Raw genomic sequence first — 26,550 nt, 5'->3', positions numbered from 1 at the left:
TTCGGTGGTGGCAATGATTGAAAAGGTATTGTGTACCCCGTGGCTATAATGTCCAGTACCCATCTGTCTGTGGTGATGCTTTGCCATTGAGAGTAGAATGGCTGGAGTCGATGGTGAAACATATGTTGAGATTGGCACTGAGAGACGGTCTTGGTTTTGCAGTCCCCGATGTACCTGTCAAACCTGCTGTCTTATGTTTTGTCCGGAGGGGGCATGGCCCTGCTGTGGCCGACGTCTAGGGGCCTTGTACTGCTGTGGCTGCTGTTGGCACCCCGGTCATACCCCCATTGATACTGAGTGCGCTGTGGTTGATAAGTGTAATGTCGTTGCTGAGGGTAAAACTTCTTCCTCCTGTACGGCGGGGTACATATACCCAGGGTCCTAAGTGTAGCTCTCGAGTCCTTACTAGAGCGTAGAACCGAGTCAGTTGATTCCGCAAATAATTTCTGCCTGTCAAAAGGAAGATCTGCGATTTTTACTTGCAGATCCTTAGGAATGCCGGATGTCTGGAGCCACGATTCCCTGCGCATTACCACCGCAGTGGCTGCGGGACGAGCTGCTGTGTCCGCTACATCCAAGGCAATCTGGACTCCTGCTCGTGAAGCTGCGTAGCCTTCTTGGATGATTGCTTTGAGGACCGGCTTCTTTATCCTCTGGAAGGAAGTCCATGAGTGAGGTGAGTTTAGAATAGTTGTCGAAATTGTGGTTCGACAAATGAGCGGCGTAATTCGCCATTCGTAGCAGTAAGGTAGATGATGAATAAACCTTTCTGCAGAGGAGGTCTAATTTCTTTATATCCTTGTCTGATCCCCCGGATTTATACTGGGACGTTTTGGCTCTGTGTTGTGAGGATTCAACCACTAGTGAATTAGGCTGTGGGTGACTGAACAGAAATTCCATGCCCTTGGCAGGGACAAAATACTTCTTATCCGCCCTCTTGTTAGCAGGAGGGATGGAGGCTGGAGTTTGCCATATGTTGGTGGCAGACTCCATAATCGCTTCATCCAATGGGATGGCTATCTTAGACGAAGCTGGAGGTCTGAGACTTTTGAGGAGCCTATGGTGTTTCTCCTGCACCTCCGCCACCTGAATGTCTTGTGATTGAGCCACCCTTTTGAACAGCTCTTGAAACTGCTTTAGATCATCTGGGGGGGAGATATCTCCAGGAACAACTGTTTCATCTGGGGAGGACGAGGAGGCATCGCTGTGATACATCTCCTCTAAGTCCTCAGGTTCCTGGCTCTGTTCACATGGTTGTACTTTCGAGGTTTCCAGGTGGGGTTCCAGATCCTTTGAACCAGTCTCTGACTGGGAAACTTGTGGTGTTCCCCCAGGGTGAGGCTGTGCGCTGTGATGTTGATGAGGCGTTGACGGGGATCTACGCCGAGACCCAGATCTCCTGTGCCAATGTCCCATATAGTAAGGACGGCCATAGCAACAAGGGCAAGGGCCCAATGATGGGGACCTGGACCACAACCTGAAAGCGTAGACGTGATGTGTAGAATGGCGTGACCGTCGAGATGACACTGACATAGGCAGGGATCCCCTGTGATAGTATTCATAGGGATCCCTGCTTGAAGTTGGTGGAAAAACGTCCAAGTCCAGGAGATGGCGGTTGAAAGAATGGAGATGGAGGCCTGCGGCAGGCTGTTGGAATTGCTGCCCGCTGAATCTCTGGACAGCAAGGTGATAATGGCAGCGCAATGATCTTAGGGGAAGGGCTGCCGTGCCGGGTCTTTGCCTTCGCTTTCCCCCGCTCGGGCGCCGCAGGTGTTCTCATTGGTGCCGAGGGGCTCGGCACCATAGTCGGTGCTGTGCTGGATTCCATTGCCCCCGGTGCTACGCTCAGTGCCGCTGTCCTTGGTGCCGCTCGGGAAGATTCCTGCGGCACCGTTGGGCTCCGTGCCGGGTGGTCTCGCTCCGGTGCCGTCGGAGCCGCAAGGCTCAATGCCACAGAAGCCAGTGCCAACCTTTCCAGTGCCTGCTGAGCCCCCGGTGCCGCCTCCTTAACAACCGGAGGCCCCTGCACGGGGACGTGCGCCACGGCCTTCCCACCATAAGAGGCCAGCGGGCCTGGGCCCCGTGTTCCACTCGTCCCGCTCATAGAAGTAACTGACAGAGATCGAGTTGGTGAAAGTTTTTTCTCCTTCTGCACAGAGGAGGTCAGAGAGGCCGCCTTCCTCTTGTGCGAGCCTGAAGCGCCCTCCTTATGGGGCTTTTCCGATGTCCCAGGCTGGACAGCCTTGTCGAACAGGAGCATTTTGAGCCTCATGTCCCTGTCCTTTCGAGCTCTAGCTGTAAGCTTAGAGCAATGATGGCATTTTTGGGGGACATGGGCTTCCCTGAGGCACCGAATACATTTACTATGTCCGTCTGAGGCAGGCATGGCTTCCCGGCATGATTCACACTTCTTAAAACCCGGTGAGGACATTGTTTAAGCTTTAAAGTCTTTAAGTGCTAACAGGGCACTTAGCAGTCAATCAATCCGGCAACAGATAACCGTTAACAGTCAACAAACAACGTTCAAGGCTTTCAGATAGCGGACCCGCCGAAGGCGGCCGCCTCCGTCCTTTTTCTCGCTCCCTTTTCCTTTTAAAACTATGTACACGCTAAGCTAAAATTACTATAACAACTAATTAACAAGCTATAACTATTAACAGTAAGTAAAACAGAGTTTATCTGTCTCAGGTGTTGGAGCTGGAGTGAATTCCGTCTGCAGCCATTGGCGGTTGAGAAGGAACTGGCGGGGACCGGATGGCGCACGTGACCGTAAGCGCGCGAAGGACTGACGCGCATTGGCGCGTGCACGACCTGACGGAGACTGCTGGAAATTTTCCGATCTACGGCGCCGGGGCGAGCCCAACACCTACTGTGGAGCACCCACGGGGACCACTCAAAGAAGAACAAAAATTAGCTGCTTTGAATGCAAGTCTCAAAAAGCTCCAAAGAACTTCCTTTAATTATTTCATGAAACAAAAACTGTATGTAGGTATCACTTACTAAACTGTACTGCAATAATCTTGGTGAAGATCATCATTGTCCAAAGTGCTGGCAATTTATACAGGATACTGTTCAAGGGGATACGTTTGAACTGGGAAGTGTCCAAACTCTCACCTCTCCCCCCAACACACACATGTTTTTCCCTAAAATAAGGTTTCCTGGTGTCAAAACACTATAGGTCTCTGAAAAACATCACAAGCATCATGAACAACGAACATAGACTGACACCGACCCCTGGGGAATAGCTATACAAGCAAACTGCAGAAGCCCAGAGAAGACACTACTTCAATGTTACCCGTAAATATCTGTACCATTCCACTGCACAAAAAAGTAAAACCCACGAACCACCTGCCACCCCAGGTAACTTACCATAGCCATCATGTCTAAATGATGAAGGGTGTTCTCCCAAAATGGCTTGCCTCTGGCGGCCCTTCCCTCTGTCTAACATACAGGAAAAGAAAGCATTTTAACAAACAAACAAGTACAACTAGCTCTCAAGATATTAGTTTCCTCTAATAAGGGGAAAAAGTAATTTGATTCATGGTTAACTTAAAAAAGTTAACAATTCAAAACAGTTTTTAAACACAAGCTGTCATAACACACCAAAATTTAAGAAGAGGTTGTCTGCATTACAAATTCCACTTGAGTTGTGTTTTTTTGTTTTGTTTTGTGGGGAGGGGGCAAAGAAAAGCTACAGACGCTTTAAGTTTATGGGAATCCTTGAAAATTTTCCACATCATACAATACTATAGGTAACCTGTTAAGAGTAGGATTTACCTATGCATGCCTAAAAACATGTTTTAAATACAGTACTTTTGAAAGACAGTACCTGAATCATACTATTAGCTTCAACAGCAACACATTTTCAAAGTGGGCTTCTTTCAAGAAGTTTCAGCATAAGCCAACAAAAACCTGTATTACATGGTTTCACAATCAGTAAACAGAGAGCATTACATATGTGTACTCTATATTTACATGAACACCTATTGATTTAGAGGAGTGCTGAAAGGATTGCACAGCAACAGTATTTTTGCTGCAGCGCAGGTTACATTTCAATTGCTGTAAAGCATCAGAATAATTCGCTCCAGCAATGGCCAGTCCTTTGAGCACACCCATTTTATATGACAATGCAAAGTTAAGCAAGGGATCAACAATACTGGATGGAAGCAGTGCACCACTTTCAATAAAGGTCATTTCTATGTTCATCATTGCTGCATACTGAAAAAAATGTGTACTCCAAAATTCTTTTGGTATGTAGCAGTTCATTTTAAAGCATGTTTCTCACTGTGTTTTATGAATAAACTACTTCTTGAAGTGTCATATTCAAAGATGTACTGAATGTTTCAGCTTGCTATAATTATAATATTTGAATAAGACTGATTAATGGAAGTAGACTCTCCAGCCTACAACTAAAATTTTCCCCAAATAGCTTGAACTGGTGATCTTAAACTTTATGACAACATAGAATAGGAGATGAGAAATTGTGATCCCCACCTAAGACATTGAGGATAATTCCTTGCTAGATGATTATCTTGTTAATAAAAATCAAAGAAGGATGAGGAATGCTCCCACACACCTCTTTGGTCTTCAGACAGCCCTTTTGAAAGAAGACTTCTTTCAAAGAACAGAGATGAAAGTTGGGTTTAAAATCTCAGCATGTGGTTGTATTCCTTTGTACCTATGCAGAGCAATTAAAGTGCTGTACCTTTAATAGTGGAAATGCCTATGAAACACTGGTTTCGTAGCATGGCACATGCAAAAAAGGGTCAGTCTCCTGTTGGCCAGAAGAAGAGATCTGTCCTCAACCAGTCACTTGAGGACGACACACATACATGCAACCCAAAAACATATTTTCAGGTATTCCTTAGAAAGCTGGTAAGGGGAGAATGCTTTCGGAGGAAGAAATAAAAGAAAACTGTGACCATTCATAACACGAAATAGTTTATTTGTGACAACAGAAGCAGGAAAATGTTGTCTTCTGCCTCATAAAATGGCTGGACTTGAATGGGAATCTTGGCTCCACTGACAACACTGGCAAAACTCTCTGACTTCAATGGGAGCAGGATTTCAACAATGGTCCTCAATGCTGCTTAGATTTAACTAAAAAAGAAGTTGGGAGGCAAGAAGATAGTTTTGCAAGTTTCAGAAGATGCGGGAGGGCTGGGGGGTCCTTTGCCCTACAAGGGAACCAAGAAATAAATGCTGTTTGAGAAATTTTATTGCTGGGGACTGCACAGCAGTAAGCCAAGGCTCAGAATGAAATTTCCTAGGGATAATATCTTGTTCGCTGATGCTATAATCTTGCAGCCTGCATAAATCAAGTTCAAAGATCATGCAGCACCATCAGAAATTCAGGAAGAGGAACAGTATGAAGCATACGCAAACAGCCTGTTAAAGGAAGCATGGAAAGGAAGTGGTGGGAATTGCCAAGGTGACTTTATCACATTTTCCGATTATTGGGTGGTAAGTATTCTATATGCCTACTTTGTTGGATGAAAACTGGGTGAGGGAGGTATAATTCATCTATTTATGTACTCCCTTATTCATTACTTTCTGGATCAAGGGGCATGTGCTACAGAAAGAGAAAAAAAATAGGCTACAAAGGGACAGCTGGATAGTACAGATCTAATTCCCTTTCATCTTACCTAATGTGAAGAGCTGTTAATATCAATATGTAGATGAAAATATTCAAACAATTGAAATGTTAAAAAAAGGAGACAAACATATCTGTGCATTTTTAGGCAAGGGTTATGCTGGCAAGAAGTTTCTCATCTCCCATGGTTTAATTTGCTGGAGGAATCCTTGGTACATACAGTCTTATCTGTTTGTAACCCAATTACATGAAATAAAAGTTATCCAGTTAGGTGCCACAAAATCACCCATAACACAAATTCCAATAGTTAAGAAACTTACTGGCACTTAATTTTTCAGTTTGTTTTCATTCCTTTAGTTTCTTTGCTGTCATTTTCATTTTTCTCAATTTTAATTTTCTTTGATACTTCCAGACTACTTAAGAGTAAGTTTCTGAATTATAGTTCAAACATTGAAATACTACCATCAACCAATACTGTAGCTCCCTTGTTAACCTTTTACAAGAACTTTATTTTGAAAATCCAAAACCTTAATTATACAACAGTTTTACAAGCCAAACCACTACTTATAACACCCAACATTTCTACAAAAATGTAAGTTTGAGAGTGCACCTCAGACAGAAATCAAAGCCATCTGCTTTCATATTTAAGACTTTGAAGATACTCTACCTTGGTTAGACATGTTATGTGTCCACCTCCATGTTATGCACTCCTAGATTTCTAAAGATTACATTATAGAAAAACTATTATTGACTACAAATCATGGAACGCTGCACTGAACAGTTACAAAAAGACAACATCTTAAATACTTTACAGAAGTCAGGCTACACAGCAATTTGTCTTTTACATTTTTTGTCATATTTTGACTATTAAGCAGTAAGTTCTGCCTAGTTTTCACAGTTAAGAACCTAAGATATAAGTTACACATGCAACAAGTGTGCACTTCCTTGCTTCAAATACTTAAATTTCATGTAACGGAGGGGGCTTGTTTAATATTGTATTATTAATCCCAGTTAACTATAGATAAATGTAATCCTTCCATTTACTTACTATGAGACAATTTACACTGTGAAGACTGACTGCAGTTATCTTAAACACAGCAAGGAATAAGTAAGTATTACAACAATGTAGATGAGATTAACAAGAGATTTGGGCTTAATCATTTTATGGAGATTCTTAAAGTTGCAATTATAGTTAAGGTAAATAAAACCAATATACATAAAAACTTGAACAGAATAGGTACAGTCTATCATGGTATTCATCCCATGCAAATCTGAAGTACTTTACGTGTCCTCCTTTAAAAACTTGTGGTGGTGGTGGTGCATGCAGTATGCAGACAAGGTGAATTGCAAGTCTGAGTTTTTTCAGAGGGCTTTTTGCTGATGCCGATGTAGTGCATGATGAAGTGTAGAGTCAGCCTGTCGCAGTCCTCTATCCTTCTTAATGCCTTGTCCAACATAGGGGGAAAAGTCCTTTCCATAGAGAAGCAGTGTGCAAGTTTGTAGTTTGTAAGGAATAGTCTGGATCAGTTTCCTCTCCTCCAAAGAGTGAGAGCTGCTTGGAGAAATGCAAGTCCTTGTGCTGCAAACGTGCCTGCATGTGTGGGCTCCTTGTTGAACTAAATAGCTCATTGTACACCAGTAGGGGGCACTAATGTTCAATGTTACTTTTTCCTGGATTACATGTTGGCCTTTGCAAGACAGCTTTTCATCAGCAACTGCTGGTTTGCAATGACTATGCATTACACAAGCTAGCCATATATAAAGTAATGTCATTACCATACAGGCAACACTCAGAGCTATAACATATAAAAAAACACCTACCTCGTCTGCCCAGATATGGTTTAGTGTAGTCCCAACTATCATTGTCGTTTCTAATGACATTAAGTCGAGTTGGCTGTTAAAATTTAAACACAGGTTAAATCTTGAACTAATGCACTTCATCAGTAAAATAGTTACTAGAAAAGATCTGAGCGTTACCCTTGCATATTCAATTTTTAGCGTACAGCATCCTGCATATATGTCTGCTCCATTGAGTGCTGCTTTAGCCTTCTGAGCACAAAGAACTGATTCAAATGTAAATTTGTTAAGGATTTTTTTGTGTTTAAAATAAATTTTTCTTTTTCTCCTCCAAAATAATGATGCAATCCACATTTTAGAGCAGTCTATGGTTACTTTGTTACAAACAAATGGGTGGTCTAAACAAGCACACTAGTTTAAAACTGCTGAAAAGCACCGGCAGACCAAGGTTTCTACTACAGCACGAGCCATGTGCTTACCTGCCGCCTTGAAGTGTATGGAGCTCATGTTCACGATTTCAAACAAAAATCATTCTGCTTACAGCCTATGCAAGTTCTGGGAAAGCTCTAGTTTATTCATACAGATCTCTCCTGTGCTAATAGTTTAGCCAACTTCTAAATGGTGGGCACCCTACAACTCAGAGTGAAAATGGAAATGACCATTTCCGTGGATATCATAAGGACTTTTCTACATGATCAAGTTTATGACAACCTAGGGTATGAATCTACCCTGCCACATGCTAATTGTCCCTGGTAGATGCTGTTTACACACCTTAACTGTTTGTTAATGCACATCAGCAGGACTGACAGTGTGTGACAAACTAGGCATAGTAGCTTCACACCACAGTTTGCTGCAAACTAAATGTGCAGATAAGCATGACTTTGCCTACAATCTGGTGAATTACTATACCATGGTAAGCAAACACATGGTTCAAACTAGATCTTTAAACAATCCTTGGAATTGCTGTCTTCTCTTAGTACAGGTTGAGCCTCTCTCATCCAGAACACACTCATCCAGCAAACTCTGTAATCCAGCATGATTTTGGTTAGTCTGACAACAATTTATCATGGGTGTGGCCAAGTTTCCTGTGGCCCCATAACATTTGTTTACAGCCACCAGTGTTCTGTGCTATTATTTAACTGTAATTTACCCCTAAATGTATTCTAAGATCCAAATAAGCAGTGAAAGCATTGGTAATGTGCTAGAAAAGCTGTACTACTAAAAATCAGGGATGGAAGATTGGGTGCGGATAGACCAACTTTATCATCTTAGCATGAAATGAACTAAAATAAATAAAAAGAGCAACCTGAGTAGGCTGTCATGTCCAAGAAAAACTACCACTGAACCAGGGAAAAGAAGTTGGGAGAGATTTCTTGTGTTTGGAAATCTGTTAATCAAGCATTCTGTTTACAGCTGGACAAGCAAGACACCCAAAATGGATATTTTTGACAACAGACACTATTTGTGGCCTGAGATTAAAAGAGAAATTTGCTTTAGCTTCACTGTTCGGGGTGGAGATGACAGCCTGCAAGAGAAGTATCCTTGTAATATGCTAGACTCAACACATGAAAAAAGAAAAATCACATTCTTTACATATTTTAAGATTTTAGCTCTCTGGAGGCTAGCACAAAAAAAAGCCAAATGCCTTCAGAGATCTGGAGGATGGCTTATATGGGATGTGGTCCCAACCCCACCCCCAGCCTTGTATTCACTGGCCTGCTATGTCACATGACCTAGATTTAGCAGCACCCAGCACACCAGACCAGACAGTCTGTGGCATCTTTTTAATGAGGAAAACAACAAAACTGACTTAACAAAAATATGACTTAAAGTGGCAATATTTTGGTGCAGATTTATCTGATGCACAAACTACATATTGACAAAGCGTCTTGACTCTAATACCTCTCATATATATCAAAATCAAGGTTAATGTAAAATCTTATTCATGGGTGCATGCTTAAGTCTCAGTAGTAGCTGAGAACATACAAATATCAGCATTAATAAAAAGGATATTCGACCATCGCTTGTATTCCATTTCTCTTGAAAATAACAATACGTTGTACTTTCCCGACAGGATTGCACACAGTATACAAGACATCCTATAAAGACAGAAGAGAAAAAGTATTTTAGATTCATTTAAAGTTTGACATTTTTCTGAAGATTCAAAAAGTGCTCTACAGGACTTCAAGATAGGTGTGTGTGTTCATGAAGTCATTGTATTAACATTTAAATCTCAAAGAAGGCTAAACTCCATTGTTTATCAAATTATAGCTACATTACAGCTAAGTCTACACTCGAAGCATCTGTCTACAGAAGTTACTGTCGAAAGAGATGTTCCAACAAAACTTCTGTTGACAGATTGCGTCTACACATAGAAGTGGTCCACCTTTTGATCTGCTCTGTCGACAAAAGGGCCCCTGGAGCAGTTACCCTGCTTTTATTTTTTTGTTGACAAAACACCTTGTGTTTACTTGCCCTGCAAGTTTTCTTGACAAAACCCCAGTTTTGTCTACAAAACTCTAGTGTAGACGTAGCCGATACGTATATAAAAAATGTTCATCTTAAAATGATGTTTTTTCCTTATTTTGCTATATCACTATCAAAAACAATCACATCCCTCAAAAGAAGATTGAAAATAGAATTTCTAACACACAACCGCTCAAATGGGGGTTCTCAAACTGGGGGTTGTGAACCCTTAGGGACACAAAGGATTATTATCTGAATGTTGTAAACTGCCAGACACATACTAGTGTTAAATTATACTAAAATTAAATTTAGAATCTCTGTGTTTTTTATGTAAAGGTGCATGTGTGTTACACTCAGAGGCAAATCTTCTCTAAGATATGGCCTGACTTATCCATTCACACAGCTTTCATACCAAGATTTTCATCCTGACAGCTGCAATTTCCTTCTCTCTGGCCTTAAAAATGCAAACTAGCCCTTTGGACATCTATTCAGAATACTGTTCCAAAGATTTTTCTAGCCATCGGTTTGATTGTGCCAGCCCTGCTCGCATCCCTCCACTGATTCCTTCTTTTCTATAACATCAACATCAGCTGCTGTGTCTTCGCTTTCAAGGCCCTTTACAATCTATCCCCATGTTATCAGGTTCCATTTGCTGTACAGCTGTCAACCTCTATCGCTGATCGGTCCCTCTTGTTAAATTTTCAAACAAGCACCTCCATGATTTCTCCCATGCAGTCTCTAATGTCCAGGAGAAATTCTCTATAAAATCCTGCAAACTTCCCTCATTTGTTTCCTTCAAAACTATTCTCTGATGTGATGCCCATAAAAAACTTGGCCAAGTTAGGCTGTTGGTATCCTGAGACCTTTGCCCATCATGCTACTCAATACAGATTGTCTCCTTGAACTTCCCGCTTTACAAACTCTTGTTTTTATAGGGATATGGACCATATTTCTGTTTTGTGTTTGTACAGCTCTTAGCACAATGAGTCATGATTCATGAATAGGGCTCTTCAGCATGATGATAATGCTACTAATAAATGTATTAACCCAAACCAAAGCAGCTACAAGTGGCTCTACTGTCCTATCACTGGATGCAGAGAAAGCCTTTGATTGCAAGATTTATGTTTTTGTATCAGAGGGGTAGGCGAGTTAGTCTGCATCTTCAAAAACAACAAGAGTCCCGTGGCACCTTATAGACTAACAGCTATGTTTTTGTAGCGCTACAGAACACGGTTTTCAAAGTTTAATTTATAATTTATTAAAAAAAAAATTCAGCCCCAATCTTTGATTGTAATGAGGAATGATGAAGAGGACTTTAATTTTATCTCCAGAAAGAGGAAACATACAAATAAGAGGGTGTCTTGTACTTCCAGTACACTTTACTTGAGAAGTTGTACCCAAGCCAGTGCAATACACAACATGTCAAAGTATCAAAGTAAGAGGGATGTTTTCTGCAACGACACATTGAGACATATGACAAAACCCAGACAATTTACTGTCTTGGTTTCTAACCCAGTAGATCAATTTATGGCTAGAAATAAGCCAGTTATACAGGGAGATAACACCCATGGTCAAGATTCTTGTTTCACTTGTCCTCTAATGGGAATAAAGACAAAGTGAGATTTTTTTTCCCCCAAATAATACATTTGAAAATAAATGTCAGATGTGTCCAAGTAGCTGTAATTTTTCCAATATATAGGTTACTCAATCATTGCTTGCTCTGTTCATTCCTTCTGAAGCATATGGCATTGGCTACCATCGGAAGACAGGATGCTGAGCTAGATGAACGTTTGGTCTGTCCCAATGTGGCCGTTCTTACATTTTTAGGAGAATGCCTGATTGGGTTAAGTGTAGATCAGACAAAACAGAAGTCTTCAAAGATATTGCATTATAGCTGTGCTTGTCTCATCTGACTTCAAAGGCCTTATGCAATAACTGAAAGGTTCAGTGGCCAAGATTTTGAATATTAAGTTACTACATAATTTCTGAAAATATTGCTATGATAAGAGGCATTCCAATCAGTTTTTAAGCCATTAGGAATATTTCTGATTGAGAAAGTTCTGCTGGACTGTTTTCTGCACTAACTTGCCTTGATACAATATTAACAGTTGTCTTGAACTATATTACTGGAAAGGTACTATGTACTTTGGGCATTTTAACTGCTTGCAAGTTTTATGAGCACACAAACAAGAAGCAGCTAGTTCTAGGAGTAAAGGGCAAAAAAAAATTAAAAAGTAGTGATAAATCCTCCTGACTCTAATTTGTCAAACATGTAAAACAGATCATTTTACTTTCCATACCTATTACTGATGTTTTGGATATACAGCATAGGGTCTTATAAATGGATGTATCCAAAGAAGTGACTACATCTATAAAGAAGTCTGATGTACATGTCCAACTTGAATTCACCATTATAACTAAGATTTCAACAAAACCAACTGGATAATGCATATTTAAAAAAGCTTAAATGGACACCCATAATTCTTCTGACTCAGGTACATAATGTTACATAATTAAAATAATAAAGGGTATACACGGGAATCGAAGTTGAAAGGCTTTTAAAATATGTAAAGAAACATACCACTGTAATTGGATAGAGAGGATTCTGAATCGATAATAGGAGAACTTTGTTTCCACCTGATGGGTCATCTGTGTTCCCTGGCCGAGTGATCCTTTTGCTCGTAGAATAGTTGAAAAAAGCTTGTTGCCCAGCTATATATACTGGCTCATCTGCTGCAAACGTCACACACTTCTTGGCACTTTCTATGTTTTCAAACTCCACCAAAGCCTGGCGTTTAAATGGCATCATCATGACATAACTGGACAGTAGAAAAATAATACAATAAATTCTCCTAACATGCTTTTTCTTAAGGTCACTTGCCATAAATGGAACAATGTTTATTTTCTTACACAAAAAAACAAAAAGCAAAGAAAAAACTCCCTAGCACAAGACATCTTGTCTCCCTTTACAAGCTAGTAACTTTTATTCCAGTCTATAATACAGCGGTCACCAACCTTTTCAAAGTGGAGTATCAAAATTTGACCTTTTAACCTCTATGTACAGCCCGAGTGTTGCGTAATACCTTTCAAAGTCACTAATGGTCTTACAACGGCTTCATTAACACTTCTCAGTTTGCTCTATAATTCTTATGGCTAAAGCTGTAAACACACAATTATAATTAGGGCTTCAGAAGTACTACTACTACTACTACACCCTTGTATTCTGCATGGAGCATAGGTCATCTACAAGCCTCCTCCACTTCACTCTGTCTTGGGACAAAACTTCTAGCTGACTCCAGGAGTATCTCAGGTGTCCTTCAATCTCTGTAGACCTTCTCCACATTGCCTGAGGTCTTCCTCTTGCACTTTCCTTGAGGGTTCCATGTGAGAGCTTAACGGACTATGCTGGACGATGGTTTTCTGAGTGCGTGACCTAGCCATTCCCACTTTCTTCTCTTGATTTCAATGTCAATTGATTCTTGTCCTGCTGTGTTTCAAAGCTCCTCATTTCTGACCAAATCTTGACATCTAATGTGAAGGATGTACCTCAGGCATCTGTTTACGAACGTCTTTAGCTTGTGATTTGAAGACATTTTAGTACACCAGGTTTCACATCCATACAAGAGCACATGCTTCATATTTGTGTTGAAGATCTGCAGTTTTGTCTTTGAAGATATTATCTGTGAACTTCATATGGGACAGAGTCTTGAATGCAGCTGTAGCTTTCCCTACCCTGGCATTGATATCCTTGTCTGTTCCTCCATTTATGCCCATAATACTCCCCAAGTAGGTGAACTCCTCCACATCCTCCAGGTCATCCCCTCCCAGCGTGATGATGATGTCGTCGGACTGGTTGATCCTCAATGCCTTGGTGTTTCCCTTGTTAATCCTCAGTCCAGTCATTGAGGCAGTTTTGTCTAGTGTTGTGACCTTTTCTTTCATGTTGGTGTGAAAGGAGGGTGACATCATCAGCAAAATCAATGTCCTCCAGCTGTTTGAAAAGTGTCCGTTGAATGCCTCATTGATGGCCATCCGTTGTCCTGTTCATAATCCAGTTCACTGTGGTAAAGAAGGGGAAAGGTGACAATAGGCACCCTCATTGCACTCCTGACAGTATGCTGAAGGATTCGGTCAAGAGAACATTGTAAACAACTTGGTATGTCACGGGTTCATACACTGAATTAATCAAGTTAATTTCAGATGGGATGCCATGGTGTTGCAGCAGTTTCCACAAAGTGTCTTTATGAACACTGTCAAAAGTCTTTTTCAAAGTCTATGAAAGTTATGTATGAGGGAGTTCCACTCAAGCAACTGTTCTATGATCATTCAGAGCTATTTGGTTAGTACAAGATCTCTTGCTTCGGAAGCCGGCCTGTTCTTCCCTGAGCTGTTTATCGATTTCTGTCTTCATTCTCTTCAAGAGAATTCTATTGAACACTTTTCCTGGAATAGACAATAGTGTGATGCTCCTCCAGTTCTTGCATTCCTTCAGGTTGCCGTTCTTGGGAGCTTGATAAGGTAGCCATGTTTCCAGTCTTGTGGGATCTCTTCAGTGTCCCAACTAGATTACACATCATGTTCACTAATGTCTCACTACCTACCTTGATTGCTTCTGTGGGGATGTTGTCTGGACCGGGTGTTTTTCTGCTTTTGAGCTGGGCAATGGCTTTTCTGATATCTTCTTTTGTAGGTCTGCTGCTGCTAATTTGCAGTGGTATATTTGCAGGTGGTAACTCGGGAGGTTCCATGTGGGCAGGGTGCTTCAGTCGTTGTTCAAAGAGTTCCTTCCATCTACTGAGGTGCTTACTTGGATTTGTTACCATGCCCTTCCTTATTGTGTATTGGCTGTTCCACTGGACACCATGACACAGCTAGCTTCTGTGTGATGTTATTGAGCTCTTTCAAGCTTCTCTGTCCTACAGCTTGTTTGGCTTGTTGTGCAGGTTTTCCACAAAGTTCTTTTTGTCCCATTTTACAGCCTTTTTAACGTCTTTGTTGGTTTCTGAATACAGTCTCTGAGCTTTCACCTTGGCTGCTCATGGTTTGCTATAGTTGACTGCTGTTCTTCTGTCCTTTTGTTCCTTCACTCTTCTCAGAGTTTCTGCTGTGATCCCTTGTCCTCTTTCCCAATCGTTTAGATGTTTTAGTGTGTTCCCAAATTTGTTCCATGGTAGCATCTCAGAGTTTCTGTTGTGATCCATTCTTTGTGATGCCTTGCTGGACAGGTCAAAGGGTAGAGACCAGACAAATTTGGATCACTTCTCCCTAAGGTAAAAGGCAGGGGATGGTGGGGTCCCCCACAGCAGAGACCCCATGACTGGGGCTTGGGTCCTGTGATCTGACAGGGGCTCTGCCCTCAACCTTGACACTCCCACGCCTCCCATTCTGCATCGGAGAGTTAGGGCAGAGCTAGACCTCCAGCTGCATGCTGCTCTGAATTGGCCCACATGCTGGGGGTGGCATGTGTGCCGGGGGCTGTTGACCCCTGCCCTAAACCAAGACATGTATCTATTAAGTATGTTAGTACAAAAATGTTGAACAATTCATCATCAAGTTAGATAAGTAACAAGCAGTGTGTTCAGAATATATAGAAGAGTTAAACATTAGTTTAAGTAAAACTTGTAATGTCCACAACTAGCTGATATAAATAACATACTACCTTTGCTACATTGATGACTAGCTGAAAGATTTTACTTTCAAAACAAATGGTCAAGTGAAAAGTGTAAAAATAGCTCAAGGCTTTGACACAACATCAGAGCATGAGAAACCTATAGTAGTAGGCATCCTTCAGTCTGCATAGACTATGGATTGCGCCCTTTAAAGTTTCAACTGAGAACTTCATTTACAGCGTCTGTTGTGACTATAAAGACCCACACGAGAGTGACAGTCCTTGCTGCATCTCTTGCAGATGTAGTGGGTGTCTAGCAAGTCCTTATTGTGCTTTCTGTGCGCTCGCTTCTCCTGTGCTAGCTGTCTGATCTTCAACTCGCCCTTCTGAAGGCCCTTGTGTAACCCCTGCCTCCATCTGCTGCGGTCGTCTGCTAGATCTTCCCAGTTGTCCAGCTCGATGTCTACCTCTCTGAGGTCTCTCTTGCAGACATCTTTGTAACGCAACTGGGGGCGTCTGGGAGGTCTTATTCTATCATAACTATTCTTATAGTCAACTGTTGAAAGTCTGCCCACACACACAAAAAGTTGAAGGTAAAATAATGAGACTTTATCTGATTAGTCATCTTGTATACAGAAAGCACCACTTCCCCAGTTAGAGACATTGCAAGAAATTCAGTATTCCTGTTTTAGTGACTTAATTATTGATAAAAATAGCCACTGAGATTAGGGATGTCATTACTAGTCTAACAGATAATTTAGCTTTGTTCTCCAAAGCAGTCTTACCACCAAAGCTCCCAACTTGCCTTTAGCAACAAGAGACATGGTTTCTCTAATCAACATACCATATGGTCCCAAATTTTTCAAGAGCTTCCACAAGATCCGCTTCTACAACTGATTCACAGAGTCCCCGGACGTGCACGACAGGAGAAACAGAAACTTTGTGATGACTTCCACCCACATCCTAACAAAAACACAAAAATACTTTTAGTTTATACCAAACTTAAAACATACCGTTAACCAAGTGTTAGTAAATATATGACACTTCTCCCCACCACCCCACCAAAAGCACCTCTATCCACAAGACCTAAAAAAGTTAGTCTCTTTCTCACACACAAACAAAAAGAGTCAAGTGAGTCAGAGCAAATACGTTGCTGAATTAGGTATTGAGGTTCTCTTAAAAATTAATCAGTAAACCAAGACGCCAGTTTCCAAGTTTGGTCACCTGCATTAGTAAGGCTGTATGTATATTAGGAAGCGAACCATCTGTACCAAAGACTTATGCTGTGAGATACACTGTTCTCAACAGGAGAGGAAAATAGCATGTTAAGGCTGAACAATTTTTTCTTTTTTTATATTCTTCCAATTCAGTTAAAGCCAATTTTGGTTGGTGATGCACAGAGAGAAGGGAACTGAAGATCCATTACAGGTTGAACCTCTCTAATATGGAACTCTCTGGTCTGGCAACATCAGTAATTCAGCACGATTTTAGTGAGACAGATGACCATGTATCATGGGCGTGGCCAAGTTTCCCATGATCCCATAAAGTATGCTTACCATCACCAGTCTTGGCTCTCAAGTGTTCTCTGCTGTTATTTAGCTGTAATTTACCCCCAAAATGTCTTCTAAGAGCCCAATAAGCAATGCAAGTATTGGTCATGTGCTAGACAATATTGACCTCTCACGGTCTGGTAAATTCTCTCATCTGGGACTGATCAGGTTCCAAGGGTGCTGGACGAGAGAGATTCAACCTGAACTGCAATCTGAACCATTTTCCTCATATATAGGGGATCAAAAGCATTTTTAACAGCTGCTGAAGCTTTTTTGCACTTGCAAATTCAGGGAAATTGGCTGCAAGTTTAAAACAGATGTGGGTTTAAAATGGTTCATATACTTATTTGTACATTGGTGCGCAGTAACTACACTGAACATTAACAATTATCGCACCGTTTCGGAAAGAGAAACATCTGAGCTGGCTTTTATATTCAAACTCGGCACATTAACACATGGTTTACATCGTGATAGGAACTTTCTGAGTCACTATAGGGGCTTGTCTGCATACTTGGCTCAACCTAATTCTTGACCTCCCCCCCACCCCTCCACTCTCTGATTTGCTCACCTTGATTATCTTTTTCTGATTTGTCCTCCTTGCTTACTGTTTTTGGTTCTCCGTGCCTTAAATATTGAGTCTGTTCTGGTCTGGCTATGTTCTGAAGAAGTGGGTCTGTCCCACGAAAGCTCACCTAATAAACCATTTTGCTAGTCTTTAAAATGCTACTTGACTGCTTTTTGTTTTTACACTGAACATGATTTTCTTGCAAAAGCAAAATTTGTAACCTCTCTTTACTTCCAGAGTTCTTCCCTTTGAACAGAGTTTCAATAGCATTTTCTCATACTAAGCAGGAAGAAAATAAATTGAATACAGGCCCTGCATCTTATGTGATCATGACAACACCACTGAAGGCTAAATCAGCACTCAAAACTACACTTAGGGAACCAGCACTTAAAACTAAAATTTTCCATATATTTTATACTGGGCTGTCAAGCAATTAAAAATTAATCACATCATTAAACAATAATATGTTTGTCCTTATTTCCCAATACAGGTTGAAACTCCCTCATTCGGCAGTCTCTCGCCTGGCAACATCCCTGCTCCAGCATGACAATGGATGGTGCTGGATCAGAGAGCACCCGAAACACAGAGCTCCAGCTGTGCCTGGCACAATGGAACCCTGCTGATGGCAGAGGGCCCCACTGGCAGCCTGCTCTGGGGGAGCCCTGCAGTGGGGAGCCCAGCCCAGCCCAGACAGAGCCCCACCAGGAGTCCTGCTGGCAGGGATGGTGTGGGGGGCTGGAAGCGGTGCTATGGCACCCAGAAGCCCCACCATTGAGAACCCCCACAGCTCTGCTACTGGGAGCTGGCTGGGGCACAGGGCACCACCACCACGGTACTCCAGCGACTGCAGGGACCCAGACTGGGACTAGGGCAACATGTACACTTTAAAGTATGGCTGTCAATTAACACTCCTTAAAGCCTGCAATTAATGCACATTATTTTTTAATGTGTTGTCTGCCCTGTGTTAGCTGCAGGCCTTCACATGTGTACACAGCTGGGAAAAGGCAATTCCTCATGTGTCCTGCACTTTGTGGTGGGCAAAGTAACGCCTCAGAGGCTCACTGTATCCCCTCTACTCTGTCTCTTGTTTTCCCAGAGGCGGGGGACAACCTATTGCTCCAGTCTTATCATTGGCACGGTAAAAAGTGGGGGAGCCTCCCGCTTGGGCGTCGGTTCTCCCCCTACCCCTTCAGGCTGTGTGGGGCGGTCCCCTCCCACTAGTTCCAGCTTCTGGCTCAGGGACCTTGTGCTCAGCTGCTGGAAGGGTGGTCTCCTTTGGCCCCAGGCACACTAGCTTTCTCTCTGGACCACTTCCCCAAGTACCTTCTCCAGGTCGCTGCTGAAGCAGCCTTCCCATTGCACTCTCCTTCAAATGCCCTCTCTTTTCTCCTTCTTCTCCCTCCTTTCCCGAATGGAAGCCTTTTGAAGGGTTCCACAGGCCTTGAATGGCCGTGGTTTGATTAGCCACAGGTGAGGGATTAGTCTACTGCTGCAGGCTGATCCTTGAGCAGCCTCAGACCCTGGGAAAAAGGTTCAAACCCAAGTACCCACATATTTGCCCTCCACAAGGCTATCACAGTCTGCTGTGAGCTGTGGTTTACCACACAGCCCTAATTTTAGCTGAGTTCATTTTGTGAAAATCTATGCATGCAAAAACATCCAGTCTTCCAACTACAGTTCAGATGACTTGGAGTCCTCAGGATGTAAGTAATTAGAAGCTAATTTATGCAATAATCTTTAAGACTGTCTTTTTTATATTTCGAGAAGTTCTTCTTTTCCCTTCCTACTGCTTATTATTAAGCTTTTAATTTCACAGAAATTGATAGCAGTTTAAAACATGTGGGTTTACGGTGGTATATATACTTATTTGTACTTAGGTGTGCAGTAAGTATACTGAACATAAGTTTCTTGCGAAAGTAAGATTTGTAACTTCTCTTGATAGACAGTTCTTCCCTTTGAACAAATGATTCTGAGCGGTCAGTAATACTGCAAGGATTACTGTCCTCAGCATCTTCAATTACAATTTGAAAATGGCTTTGACACTGAAATCCTTACAAGCAACCTCTGCAAACTCTGAAATTAGTCAACGAATAAGTTAGTTTAAAATTTTAGTATTAGTTGCAGATTTTTGTAGACACTCGCAGATTATATTGTTTTAAACTGCAACAAGTGTTCTTTGAAGATGAGTCGTAGCAGAGGAAGAGCACCAATCATATTTGCATAAATCACTACAACGTATTTCCTGAAGTATCTTGGAGATCTAAAGCAATAGTTATAAAATTAAACAGAAAATTGTCTTCAGCTGCAAACATTTAAAGATTGTGGAAAGGTGAGGAAAAAGATGCTGTGGTTTCTATTTTCCTTAGTTATTTTTTTCTTTGTTCTGGTCTCTCTCCTGGTGGCTGTTAAGCAAATTTTCGACTACAGCCACAGAGAGTACCACCGGTTTCCTCTTTCTGCAAGGCACAGGCCAATGGCAAAAGCAGATTGACTTCTCATTTCCCATTTACCAGGTAGCCATGGGGCCGTAAGTGATCTACAGACTACAACTTAGGAATCAAACTCCCCTTCCTCAACTGCTGTTTTGGGAGTTAAGCACACACAAAAAAAAACTAGAGAAGAATACCAGAGATGCTAATGTGTTTAGTTTTAAGGCTGTTTAAGTTGTAATAAGAAATAGTTTAAAAACAGATCTACAAGTAACGTGTATCTGAAGAATTAAGGACACTGAGACTCTGGACTGGTCTACACAAGCAAAATAACACCTGAACCATACTGATACAGTTAAAGTAAGACCAACCAACAAAAAACTTAGACTTGAAATTATGCCAAGTTTTCTAGCCATCAGAGAAGTGAGGTTCTGGAACAGCCTTCCAAGGGAGTACCACTGAGATAAAAACTACCTAATTAGTTTCATGGAATGGCATGTAGCTGATCTGCGACTACCAGTAGAAAATAATCAACAGTCAATGATAAAACACTGGACAATGAGGGCTCTGAGCTACAACAGAAAATTCTTTCCCAAGTATCTAATTGTTGTTTCTTGACAACCATGCCTAGAATCTAATCACCATATTTGGGGTGAAGAAGGAATTTCCTCCCAGCACAGACCGGCAAAGACTGTGGTAGTTTTTTTGCTTTCTCTGCACCATGAGGCTTAGATCACTTGCAGGTTTACACTAGCGTAAATAGTAGATTTGCTGTAACTTATCAGGACATTGCCACTGATTGCACTTCCTCCGTTCTAGAGGTAACTGTATCTTGACCTATGGACATCAACAGAGGCAGCTAAGCAACATTAAAACCATGGTTATTTATAGCATATACAGATTGACTCCATCAGAAAACACCATACAGGTTAATGTAGAGATTGTAATCAATGTCAGTGTTCTCTTTTACGCAGATGCTCCTCTGTACGCATCAACTACTTTGCCTCCTAGGGTGTCATCAGTACAGTAAATCCTGGATTTAATGGACCCTGATATAACAGACACAGTACGCCAGCCCCCCTGCCCCCACTCCCCAAATAAATGCCAAAGACTCACCAGAGTCACCGCTGGGGCTGGAGGAGCTGCCAAAGCGGGTGGGGCCACCAGGGCCAGAGGAGCTGTTGTGGGGGAGAAGGGGGTGGCCTGTGGCAGGGCACAGGAGCTCTTCTCCCCCAGCCCTGTGTACGTGGAGCACGTCAGGGCCTGGCCATCATTGCCTGTAATGGTGCTGAGCAGCAGCAGCCATGGTGCTGCAGGCTGCTGCTTGCCGGCAGGCTCAGGATGGCCACGCTCTTCCTTTGCGTGGGTGGCTCAGAGCCAGGGGCTCCAGCAGCCGCAGCACTGAGAGCTGCAGGAAGCGGAAGGAGCCAGGCTGGCATTCAGCTCCTCTCCTGGTAGTTGGGAGAGGGAGACAAATGTGTGAAGGGAAGAATGGGGCAGGATGGGGGGCGGGGGCGGGAGGGAGAAAAGACAGGGGCAGAAGACTGGAGCGAGTGATGGGCTGGGAAGGTCAGTGCATCATCATACAGTATAACCATTTGGCTATAATGGACTTTTGGCACCAATGGACACCCTTTCCCCCATTAGTCTGCTAAAACGAGGGTTTGCTGTAGTTTCACTCAGCCTCTGGTATGACAATCTCATTCTGCACCAAACCCAGCAAACTCAATCAATTAGGATTACCAACGTTACTCAGCAGCAAATATACCTGAATTTGAGAATTAAGCAATGCAGCTTTTAATTTCCAGAAACAGCATCAACTGGTGTGCTTGGTGTAGTTCTACTGTTTTGATCAGACTTTCTCTACCCTGGGCTGACTGCCTGTCTGCCCAACCCTCCCCCTCCAGGCTGTCCCCCTCAGCCTTTGTGCCTCAGCTTCACCTCACGTGTCCCTTATACTCTTCTCCACTGACTTTTCAACTATCTATTTAACTTAACGCTGCTCAAATAAACCTGCTCTCCCAACACACACACTGCCCTCCAGTGGAACCACCCACACGCACGCACTGTGGCAGTGCCAGCCCGTTCTCTGGCCAGAGTGGGGCTCAGCCTAGCCCCCAACAGAGCTCGTTCCCTGGCCAGCATGAGGTCCAGCCCATACACTTTAGATCCATATTATAACAGGTTTCTGTCTTGAACTTTCTTCCACATCAACTTCCACTTGCAAGCAGAGCTGCAACAGGGCCTCTAGGTTTTATTAAATGTTCTGTCTTCCACTTGGTCTCACCTGTTTATACTCCCACCCCTCATGTATTTTTCCTTTCAGTATTCTCACTTTAACGCTGAGCTTTTCTCTCTCTTTGTTCTTCTCTTCTTCCACGTACATCTATCTTTGACCCCTTTCTTGCCCCAAGAGAGCAGGATTATCCTCTTCCAACCACTTCCCTCCTGTCCTTGATAGATCAAACTCTGCATTTCCCACAATGAGGGGTCCCTTCAATATTCATCACTTGATCAATTTTCCTTTCCTTCAACAATACAGTAAGCTTATAAAGCAAGCAACATTTTTTTCCTGTTTGTACACTAGAGTGTTGCACAGTGTTGCTTCTGTATGCTAAGCACACTGCACTAATCAGACACTACTTGCATTCTTCCTTTGCCTGCCACAAGCTAAGCCATGCCACCCTCCCACAGCCATAGCTTCAGAAACTCCCTGCAACCTCTCTTCCATGAGGCCTGAGGCTCAAGGCATCCTACAGCACAGTCCTCTTTCAGCCACACACCCAGGGCTGTATGCCTACCACAACAGTGTCCTTCACTGGCCCCATGGCATGGGGCTCTGTGTGCTGTCCCATTCTCTACAGCAGTGTGTCCCAAAGTGTGGTACACAAAATGATTTCAAGGCGTAAATGGCAAAAATAAATTACTAAAAATCAGAAGATAAGCACTGGGAGATGCTGATAAGGCTAAAGTCCTCAAAGGGGCATCCAAATGTTTTTAAGTCTGGGAAACACTGCCCTATAGCATTCTCCTACCCCCATACTATTTTCTGTAAGAGAGAAAACTTTAAGAGCACCAACATTTTTAAATTGCACTAAAAGGGCAGAGCAGAGATGGGGCATTATGCTGGAAAGCGTTAACATTTCCCATCAACCAATTATTTGATTTGTAGACCATTACATAAGTGGGTGAAACTGATGAGTGTGGTAACCAAATGCCAGGGCACCATGTGACTCCTAGTTCCAACTTCTGGTTTTTCCTGCTTTGAATGTCAGTATGGATTCTGTCCATTGATGCCCCTACACAGTGGTTCCCAAGCCTTTCCAGATGGGGACCCATTTTGACAATTCAGGAAGACTTGGTGACCCAAGGCAATTAAAAAACAAGGGTGGGGAGGCAAGAGCATGCCGTAATTAATTAAATTTGGCACCTGAGGCAAGAATATAAAATTGCACCCCCTCATGTTTATATATTCATAGAAGTTGTTTTATAGAAAAGGGGAAAATACATTAATAACAATAAAATAATAACACTACATTTATTATAGTTTATTTTATTATTCTAGCTGATCTGAGTTGTGGGGAGGGGAAGACCCTCGTCCCCAAACCACTTCTCTTCCTCACCCCCTCCCCACTGCCCCAGCTTAAACCTCACACTCAGAAGCTGGAGGGGCTGAGGGGGAGTCACACTCAGAGCCTGGGGGTGGGGGGATACAAACAAAAAAACCCTGACAAATCAGCTACGTAGGGGCAAAGAGAGGCAAGGGGGGGGGCGCAAAAATTACTAACTTCAACACTCTGTTAAGTGGCTTGCCTGTGATGGCTAGGAATATCAAAGGTGGAGAACCCGTCTTTGTAATGCATAAATGCTTCTCTGTTGATAGAGAGAGCTGCTGGATGTGGCAGCCTTAAGGAGTTGCAAATAGCTTCTTCAAGAGCCAAATGCAGCTCTGGAGCTGCCGGCAACCCTAAACGAATCTAATTGTGACCTATGTTTGGGTCCCAACCCATAGGTTGAGAATCCCTGCCCTAGAACATTCACTAACATTCTGGACTTATCTGATGCAGTGTTCAAAAGTTACCATGTTACATCTAAATGCCATCTGGTTGCTTTTCTCAGTCAATTACAGCAATTGAGAGTCAATTCTCAATTGTGTATAAATGCTACTGTTTGTTTTGGGTTTGGTTTTTTTTTTTTACTGATTTAATGTTACCTCCGTCAGAAAACTGAGTGGATGAAGGGGCACTAACAGCAGAGGTTCTTTCACTATATCAACTCACTTCTACCCATTCACCCACAACAAACAGTAACAATACTAAACTTAGTTATCCCCATTCTGATGGGGAACAAATTTGTCTGTAACACAAATAGACATCTAAAAGCTTCTCAAATTTCAAAATTTTCCACTGGATATTAATGATCATCTCATCTGACCCTTTTTCCAACCATGAAAACTTAAGCAGAGAAAATTTCACAGAAATTAATAATCTAGGGCTACACCGCAAGGTTTTTTTTAACTCTTACGTATTTCAATGTTCTAATGGCTAAATATGTAATGCTGGAAAACCGCATTCACGCAGAGCACTCTCATTTACAGTCACAGCATTGCAAAAGGAGCCTTCAGACGAGCAGCCAGTAGCTGTGCTTTGTTTGCACACCTTCATTTTTGACCTTGAAAGGGGGTTCAACAAATGTCTTTTGCAGAGTGGAAGCAATTACTTCAAGGGAAAAAGCCCTCTTAACTTTAATTATCCTGCTTGGCTGTCTGAATGATTTAGGGTTTCTTCCCTCCGTAAAAAAAGGTGATTTTTTCCCCAGGGTTGGGAGGTAGTGTAGACAAGCCTTCAATAGTTAACTAACAAACCCAATGTAGACATGTGGATAAGACACCATTTCACTATTCAGCTAGAAGTGTGCACACAACACACACGGGAGCCAGAGAAAATGGAATAATAATGAACCCCACACTCACTCAAACATATGCATTGGAGGAGAAGGATTTAGTTTGTTGGTGTTTTTTTTAAATTAAGTGCACGTTGTTAAATTTGCCAGTTAAAATGTATCAGAACAGGATAAAAATCCTTCCCTCCCCTTCTCGGCTTTTACAGCTAGAGCCATCGATGAGTAGGCGCAAGGACTGTGATGGCAGCAGAGTTGGTCATGAAGCACCAAACCAGATCTTCACCTTTGAGACTAGAGCCCGGCGGGAGGGTACCGAGCATCACCCTTCCCCACGGTGGGAAAAATCAGCGTCTCCCCTTTCCTCGCCACATGGAAGGTGCGCGCGCGTGGCGGAGGAGGGGGACCACCACCCCCCTGCCACACCCCGAGGGAGGGTCACCACCTCCCCTAGCCCTGCCCCGAGCCCCCCGCCGCCCCGCAGACCTCCCCCTGCAGTGAGCAGCGGTGCCCCAGGTCCCCCGGCACCTCCGGCCCCCGCGGGGAGCAGAGGCAGCACATTCCTGCCCTGCAGGGCCCAGGTCCGCTCCCCTGCGACCTCCCCGCCCCGCCCCACCCTTCTCGCTCCCGGGGCCCCCGAGCCCGCCCCTCCCCGTCCCGTCCCGTCCCGTCCCCTCCGGCAGCGGAGGGCGAACCCCGCCCCGTTCTCACCCCGCCCGAGAAGCCCCCGCCGCGCGGGCCCGGCGCCTTCTCCCGGCGGCCCTCGCCCTCCTCGGCGCCGCCGTACTCGATCTCGCCCTCCTCGGCGGCGGCGCTGGGCTTGAGGCGCTTGGCCTGGCTCTCGTAGGCGCCGTCCTCCTCCTCCTCGTACTGCTCCCCGGACGACGACGGGGACGACATGGCGACGGGGCCGGCGGCAGCGCACACACAATGGGGGGAGGGGGGACCGCTCGGCCGCGCAGCAACAGCAGCCCGGTCTCGCTCAGCGCCGCTCCTGCTCTGGCACCGGCAGGACGGCCACGCCTCCCTGGCGGTGATTGGCCGGGCCACTGGGAGGGAGCGCTGCGATTGGCCGAGCGGCAAGCCCGTCGCGCGCTCCGCGGCAGCCCCTCCCCTAGTTCTTAGAGGTCTGGCGAGTGCGGTTTCGGAAGGCTGGAGGGAGTGGCCGGAGTCGCGCGCGGGCACGCGCCTGGCTGCGGCGGCGGGAGCGGGGCGCGCGTGCCGCCCGTCTGCCCCTGGCGCCCGGGCTGGGCGAACCCCGCAGCCGCTCTGAGGGCGCTCGCTCCCGGCCGGCCCTCGGCTGAGAGGGGCCCGGCCCGGCGTGAGGCGCGAGGCGCGGAGGAGTAGCGGAGGGCCGGCCTGCGCTGCACGGCTGCCGCTCTCCCCCGCCCGCGGCTGCCCTCTGCCGGCGAACCGGGCGCCAACGCCCTGCCCCCCGCGGCAGCCTGGCTGCCGGGCTCGGCGCCCCCGCGGCAGTCCCGCAGGCGAGCGCGCGGGCGGGGCTTTGCCCCGGCGCTCGTCTGGTGAGGGGAGAGCCAAGCGGCCCCTCCCGCCGCTCCGTACCCGCCCGCCTGCCATGGGCGGGCCGAGCCTCCGGGGGCCTCTCTGGAGGCCCATCCTGGATCGGCGGGTGGGCCGCGTGT

General features: G+C 44.1%; 1 protein-coding gene across 1 annotated transcript in view; it reads right to left on the bottom strand.

Moving 5' to 3' along the window:
- HNRNPLL (heterogeneous nuclear ribonucleoprotein L like) overlaps positions 1-25,897 on the bottom strand; it is a 40,046-nt gene extending 14,149 nt beyond the window's left edge. The window contains exons 1-7 of the mRNA XM_074989190.1: positions 25,619-25,897; positions 16,309-16,427; positions 12,438-12,675; positions 9,404-9,489; positions 7,571-7,667; positions 7,415-7,487; positions 3,370-3,441 (exon numbers count right to left, since the gene is read on the bottom strand). Coding sequence (XP_074845291.1) covers positions 3,370-3,441; positions 7,415-7,487; positions 7,571-7,667; positions 9,404-9,489; positions 12,438-12,675; positions 16,309-16,427; positions 25,619-25,807 — 874 coding nt within the window. The 5' untranslated portion in view covers positions 25,808-25,897. The remainder of the gene's footprint in view (positions 1-3,369; positions 3,442-7,414; positions 7,488-7,570; positions 7,668-9,403; positions 9,490-12,437; positions 12,676-16,308; positions 16,428-25,618) is intronic.
- Between the last annotated feature and the right edge of the window lie 653 nt (positions 25,898-26,550).

The sequence above is a fragment of the Carettochelys insculpta genome, chromosome 3, assembly GCF_033958435.1.
Source record: "Carettochelys insculpta isolate YL-2023 chromosome 3, ASM3395843v1, whole genome shotgun sequence".
Classification (NCBI taxonomy): Eukaryota; Metazoa; Chordata; order Testudines; family Carettochelyidae; genus Carettochelys; species Carettochelys insculpta.
The sequence above is the reverse complement of the archived record's forward strand: the minus strand, read 5'-3'. Positions and strand labels throughout refer to the sequence as shown.